General features: G+C 37.2%; 1 protein-coding gene across 1 annotated transcript in view; it reads left to right on the top strand.

Annotated features, from left to right (window-relative positions):
- Positions 1-6,070, top strand: part of LOC139950150 (uncharacterized) — a 27,178-nt gene extending 21,108 nt beyond the window's left edge. The window contains exons 5-8 of the mRNA XM_071948775.1: positions 1,582-1,647; positions 3,416-3,481; positions 5,257-5,325; positions 5,996-6,070. Of these exons, the coding sequence (XP_071804876.1) occupies positions 1,582-1,647; positions 3,416-3,481; positions 5,257-5,325; positions 5,996-6,070 (276 nt within the window). The remainder of the gene's footprint in view (positions 1-1,581; positions 1,648-3,415; positions 3,482-5,256; positions 5,326-5,995) is intronic.
- The last annotated feature ends 1,632 nt before the right edge of the window (positions 6,071-7,702 follow it).

Raw genomic sequence — 7,702 nt, 5'->3', positions numbered from 1 at the left:
TAAAAGGCCTATAGCAATATGTTTTCAAAATGTTGAAATTGTGCTATTTTCTCCACAAAGTATTTTTGGGAGAGCAAAGTCAATATCGGGTGCAAAATCTTGGCCAAAAAGATGTCATGTAAAACGTATTTTCGTGACATTGTTTTACTCATTTCTCAAAAAACTACAGCACCTCTGCACGTAATATTTTATATGACGCATTCTAATATCATTATCTTCAAACTCTGTAAGTTTGCTAATCTGTGGACATCAATTCAATTCAATCCAAAGCAACATTTATTTCCATATCCGAATATACAGAAGTGCATGCAGAAATTAGACAACTAATTAAGTAAACTAACAAAGGAGGCATACAAAATGGCCATATAGTTATCAAGAACTTAAAGAGACGTGATGTGAAAGTAGAATACAATGATCTACACAAATGAGTGATACTAACTTGTACATTTCATAACAAACGGTTTCAAACGCTTTTTATAGACCAACTCGTCCGATCCAAGGCAACGTGTCGCTTTAAGTACAGTTACAGTCACCCTATTCTCATAGCCACCGCTACTTATAAAGGAGGATGTTGGGCAAAAGCGCACCGTATGTTAACGGATCATGATGCTACGTATTCCGTGCAACCCACATCCCCATCGCTTCTAAGTGATGGTGATCCATCATGTGCTACCATGATAGCATCATGATCCGTTAACATACGGTGCGCTTTTGCCCAACATCCTCCTTTATAAGTGGCGGTGGCTATGAGAATAGGGTGCAAATGTATATATCTTTTCCTCCTCTTTGGAACAGGTTTTGCAAATAAAACGTGTACAGCAATGCTAGGAGGCAGTCACCAGACCAAAAATGCCAATTTCAAGCTGCTTTAGTTTTTTTTTTTTTGTTGATTGATGTATTGAATGTGATATTGGCTTTAAAGGCAGATGACACTATTGGTAATTACTCAAAATAATTATTAGCATAAAACCTTACTTCGTAACGAGTAATGGGGAGAGGTTGATAGTATAAAACATTGTGAGAAACAGCTCCCTCTGAAGTGCCATAGTTTGGGAGAAAGAAGTAATTTTCCACGAATTTGATTTCGAGACCTCAAGTTTAAAACTTGAGGTCTCGAAATCAACCATCTAAATGCACACAACTTCGTGTGACAAGGGTGTTTTCTTCTTTCATTATTATCTCGCAACTTTGATGACCGATTGAGCTCAAATTTTCACAGGTTTGTTATTTTATGCATATGTTGAGATACACCAACTGCGAAGGCTAGTCTTTGACAATTACCAATAGTGTCCACTGTATTTAACACAATTCATAACAAGGGTTCCTATATATTGAAAAAATACTTCATGAGAATTATGCAAATAAAGTTTGACGTCACAAACCACAACCGACAATTTTCCTAAGTTAGGACTAGTTCTTTCCCTATGTGAAATCGACCCAAGAACTACTATTTCGTGCTCTCTGATATTTGCAACTACGCATTATCATTTCGAAGGTTTTTTTTCCTCGTAAATGCTTAAAAAACAATTGATTTATATTGTGTTGCTTTAAATTTGCTAACTTTTGTGATAACAATTTCAGGCAGGATCAAAATATCAACGAACTTTCGGACCAGTTTTAGAAACTTCTTATCTTGGTAACGATGAGGTAAATTACTTGATTTGATATTGTAATCTGTGATTCACTCAGACATGCGTGGATCCTTGTACAGCAATCAGGAAGGGATTTAGGAAAGAACCATACCGAGGGATTCATTACTTACCAACAATATTATAAAAACAACCGGTTCACAATTAGCTACAATTTTTAATTTCTTGCCCTTTTGTAGTAAAAGGCCTAGAGCAAGATGTTTTCAAAATGTTGAAATTGTGCTATTTTCTCCATAAAGTATTTTTGGGAGAGCAAAGTCAATATCGGGTGCAAAATCTTGGCCAAAAAGATGTCATGTAAAACGTATTTTCGTGACATTGTTTTACTCATTTCTCAAAAACTACAGCACCTCTGCACGTAATATTTTATATGACGCATTCTAATATCATTATCTTCAAACTCTGTAAGTTTGCTAATCTGTGGACATCAATTCAATTCAATCCAAAGCAACATTTATTTCCATATCCGAATATACAGAAGTGCATGCAGAAAATAGACAACTAATTAAGTAAACTAACAAAGGAGGCATACAAAATGGCCATATAATTACCAAGAACTTAAAGAGACGTGATGTGAAAGTAGAATACAATGATCTACACAAATGAGTGATACTAACTTGTGCATTTCATAACAAACGGTTTCAAACGCTTTTTATAGACCAACTCGTCCGATCCAAGGCAACGTGTCGCTTTAAGTACAGTTACAGTCACCCTATTCTCATAGCCACCGCTACTTATAAAGGAGGATGTTGGGCAAAAGCGCACCGTATGTTAACGGATCATGATGCTACGTATTCCGTGCAACCCACATCCCCATCGCTTCTAAGTGATGGTGATCCATCATGTGCTACCATGATAGCATCATGATCCGTTAACATACGGTGCGCTTTTGCCCAACATCCTCCTTTATAAGTGGCGGTGGCTATGAGAATAGGGTGCAAATGTATATATCTTTTCCTCCTCTTTGGAACAGGTTTTGCAAATAAAACGTGTACAGCAATGCTAGGAGGCAGTCACCAGACCAAAAATGCCAATTTCAAGCTGCTTTTTGTTTGCTTTTAGTTTCTTTTTTGTTGTTGATTGATGTGTTGAATGTGATATTGGCTTTAAAGGCAGTGGACACTATTGGTAATTACTCAAAATAGTTATTAGCATAAAACCTTACTTCGTAACGAGTTATGGGGAGAGGTTGATAGTATAAAAAATTGTGAGAAACAGCTCCCTCTGAAGTGCCATAGTTTGGGAGAAAGAGGTAATTTTCCACGAATTTGATTTCGAGACCTCAAGTTTAGAACTTGAGGTCTCGAAATCAACCATCTAAATGCACACAACTTCGTGTGACAAGGGTGTTTTCTTCTTTCATTATTATCTCGCAACTTTGATGACCGATTGAGCTCAAATTTTCACAGGTTTGTTATTTTATGCATATGTTGAGATACACCAACTGCGAAGGCTAGTCTTTGACAATTACCAATAGTGTCCACTGTATTTAACACATTTCATAACAAGGGTTCCTATATATTGAAAAAATACTTCATGAGAATTATGCAAATAAAGTTTGACGTCACAAACCACAACCGACAATTTTCCTAAGTTAGGACTAGTTCTTTCTCTATGTGAAATCGACCCAAGAACTACTATTGCGTGCTCTCTGATATTTGCAACTGCGCATTATCATTTCGAAGGTTTTATTTCCTCATAAATGCTTAAAAAACAATTTATTTATATTGTGTTGCTTTTTGATTTGCAAACTTTTGTGATAACAGTTTCAGGCAGGAGATATATATGAAGGAAATCTGGTACCCCCATCTGTTTATAATGGTAGCGATAAGGTAAATTACTTGATTTGATAATGTAATCTGTGATTAACCCAGACATGCGTGGATCCTTGTACAGCAATCAGGAAGGGAATTAGAAAAGAACCATACCGAGGGATTCATTACTTACCAACAATATTATAAAAATAACCGGTTCACAATTAGCTACAATTTTTAATTTCTTGCCCTTTTGTAGTAAAAGGCCTAGAGCAAGATGTTTTCAAAATGTTGAAATTGTGCTATTTTCTCCATAAAGTATTTTTGGGAGAGCAAAGTCAATATCGGGTGCAAAATCTTGGCCAAAAAGATGTCATGTAAAACGTATTTTCGTGACATTGTTTTACTCATTTCTCAAAAACTACAGCACCTCTGCACGTAATATTTTATATGACGCATTCTAATATCATTATCTTCAAACTCTGTAAGTTTGCTAATCTGTGGACATCAATTCAATTCAATCCAAAGCAACATTTATTTCCATATCCGAATATACAGAAGTGCATGCAGAAAATAGACAACTAATTAAGTAAACTAACAAAGGAGGCATACAAAATGGCCATATAATTATCAAGAACTTAAAGAGACGTGATGTGAAAGTAGAATACAATGATCTACACAAATGAGTGATACTAACTTGTACATTTCATAACAAACGGTTTCAAACGCTTTTTATAGACCAACTCGTCCGATCCAAGGCAACGTGTCGCTTTAAGTACAGTTACAGTCACCCTATTCTCATAGCCACCGCTACTTATAAAGGAGGATGTTGGGCAAAAGCGCACCGTATGTTAACGGATCATGATGCTACGTATTCCGTGCAACCCACATCCCCATCGCTTCTAAGTGATGGTGATCCATCATGTGCTACCATGATAGCATCATGATCCGTTAACATACGGTGCGCTTTTGCCCAACATCCTCCTTTATAAGTGGCGGTGGCTATGAGAATAGGGTGCAAATGTATATATCTTTTCCTCCTCTTTGGAACAGGTTTTGCAAATAAAACGTGTACAGCAATGCTAGGAGGCAGTCACCAGACCAAAAATGCCAATTTCAAGCTGCTTTTTGTTTGCTTTTAGTTTTTTTTTTTTTTTTTGATTGATGTATTGAATGTGATATTGGCTTTAAAGGCAGATGACACTATTGGTAATTACTCAAAATAATTATTAGCATAAAACCTTACTTCGTAACGAGTAATGGGGAGAGGTTGATAGTATAAAACATTGTGAGAAACAGCTCCCTCTGAAGTGCCATAGTTTGGGAGAAAGAAGTAATTTTCCACGAATTTGATTTCGAGACCTCAAGTTTAAAACTTGAGGTCTCGAAATCAACCATCTAAATGCACACAACTTCGTGTGACAAGGGTGTTTTCTTCTTTCATTATTATCTCGCAACTTTGATGACCGATTGAGCTCAAATTTTCACAGGTTTGTTATTTTATGCATATGTTGAGATACACCAACTGCGAAGGCTAGTCTTTGACAATTACCAATAGTGTCCACTGTATTTAACACAATTCATAACAAGGGTTCCTATATATTGAAAAAATACTTCATGAGAATTATGCAAATAAAGTTTGACGTCACAAACCACAACCGACAATTTTCCTAAGTTAGGACTAGTTCTTTCTCTATGTGAAATCGACCCAAGAACTACTATTTCGTGCTCTCTGATATTTGCAACTACGCATTATCATTTCGAAGGTTTTATTTCCTCGTAAATGCTTAAAAAACAATTGATTTATATTGTGTTGCTTTTAAATTTGCTAACTTTTGTGATAACAATTTCAGGCAGGATCAAAATATCAACGATTAACTTGCGGACAACGTTTTGAAACTACTTATCTTGGTAGATATAAGGTAAATTACTTGATTTGATATTGTAATCTGTGAGTAACCCAGACATGCGTGGATCCTTGTACAGCAATCAGGAAGAATAGCAATAAGAAAGTAAGGGAGGATAAGCGTGTTGTAAAGAGGGAATAAAGTAGCTCAAGGGAGGAAGAAAGCACGTGGTTTGGAGAGGACACCTGTATTACGGGAGACCAGATTTAAAAAAACCCAACTTCGAGCGGCATTTTTGAGTTAAAGTTGGTAACGCACCTGATTTAACTAATTTGGGGTATGCTGAATCCGAAAATGGTGGATACCAAGGCTAATTTTTAGTCCTTCACCCTAAAAAGTCAAATTTAAAACAATACAGAAAACCTAGCAGACGACGGACTTCTCACGTGAAAAATAGTCAGGTTCATTTGTATAGAATAACAAACATGTGGACATTTGAGCTCAATTATTGGTCGTCGAGGTTGCGAGATAATAATGAAAGAAAAACACCCTTGTCACACGAAGTTGTGTGCTTTGAGATGCTTGATTTCGAAACCTCAAAATCTATAATTCTGAGGTCTCGAAGTTAAAATCTCCTCAACCTGGATCTCCCCGTTACTCGTTACAAAGTTATGATAACAATTATTTTGAGTAATTATCAAGAGTGTCTAGTGCCTATAATAATAATTGCACTTTCAATCGACAGGTTCCGCCGCGACTGACGCTTGGATCCAGGTGGGCTTATGGGAATGTAGTTAATCAAGGCAAGTACGGTGGCTGATCTCCGCCAACAACTAAACACTTTTTCGGTACGGCGTTATAACGCCCTCATACACCAATCGAGTGCCGGGCGCCGCCATTGGTGCCGCGCGCCACTGCTGCGGTGTCTTTGTGCCTAGTTTTGTGCACAAAGGCACGAGAAAATCGTTTTCTTTTTCACTTGTTATGGGAGTTGAATGTCATCCTCGACAATCTATGAAATTTCGCTGATATGGCTGCGTGATATAACAACGTACTACATTCTTGATATGTTTTTCTTCTTCAGAATTTCAGTATTTAACTTTGTGCTTAATTAAAAACAAAAATATCAAGAATGTAGTACATCGTTATATCATTTAGCCATTTCAGGGAAATTGCATAGATTGTCGGGGAAGACATTCAACTTCCATAAAAAGGGAAAAGGAAAAGACTTTATCATGTCTTTGTGCACAAAATTGGGCACAGTGACACCGCAGCAGTGCGCGCGGCACCTATGGCGGCGCCCAGCACTTGTGCAACAGGAATGGTCTATTGGTGAACTATCATTGTACTATGAAGTTCATAAAAGTACTAATAGAGCCCTTTTTGTGAAGTATTTTCTCCTGAAATCGAGTGATATTTTTTAGAAAACTTAATGACACTGGACACAAAGTGTCAAAGACTAGCTTCACAGTTGGTGTATCTCAACATATGCATAAATAACAAACACGAAGTTGTGTGCTTTTTCGAGCCTTAAGTCGAGTCGTCCTTAAACCTCTCCTTACCAATATCTTAACATAATACGCACGCTTTACAAACAGTACCAATGACTTACGAATGCTTACCAAAATCGATGGCGAATTACTGTCTTCACATTCGCTGAAATGTTGGAAGCGCTTCGTCCCCTCTCACAGAGTGGCGAATGTCCTTGCGAAGATGAATATTTGAATTTCGCGTTGAATTCGTCCGAAATGGCAGTTGGATAGTGAATATTTTCATCTCGGTCGGCCCTCTCCTCACCAATATCTTACGAATATAATTATAACGAATGATACCAACGCTTGCCAATGCCTTTACAAACGATGCCAACGCTTTACACCAACGTTACCAATGCTTACGAAAACCAAAGGCGGTGACCGTCTTCGCAACATTCGCTGAAATTTAGAAACCGGTTTCTAAATTGACCGATCTTCGTACGGAGAACGACTTGTGAACGTAGTGAATTTGTTACCAAAGCTTAGGAAGACACGGCGAATGTTGTAAAGTTTCAGCGATTGAATATTTCCGTTCGTAAGCACATTCGCTAGCATATTCTCCCAAGTGTGAGAGTAGGTAAAACCAAAATGCAAGTTTAACATCTTAAAAAAATGTATTTCCATGCTGAACATTCTGTTCGTTTTTTGTTCACTCCTGGCTCACACAACGGAAGCCCGAATTTAACCAGTAATTTCATATGGTTGATCATGCAAAATGTGATCACTGCATGTCTTTAACTGATTTGTCAAATTCCGAAACCCGCAAAATGACTTTGCTGTCTAAAACTTTAAACCGCATGACAAAGCTTTATCTACAATAAGTGTGACCTTTTTTATTCTTGGGCTTTTCTACCAGCAAGATGCTGCACTGGTCACATGGGAAAGTTAACATTGTCATATTTTTTAAATAATGACACATG

The sequence above is a fragment of the Asterias amurensis genome, chromosome 17, assembly GCF_032118995.1.
Source record: "Asterias amurensis chromosome 17, ASM3211899v1".
Classification (NCBI taxonomy): domain Eukaryota; kingdom Metazoa; phylum Echinodermata; class Asteroidea; order Forcipulatida; family Asteriidae; genus Asterias; species Asterias amurensis.
The sequence above is the reverse complement of the archived record's forward strand: the minus strand, read 5'-3'. Positions and strand labels throughout refer to the sequence as shown.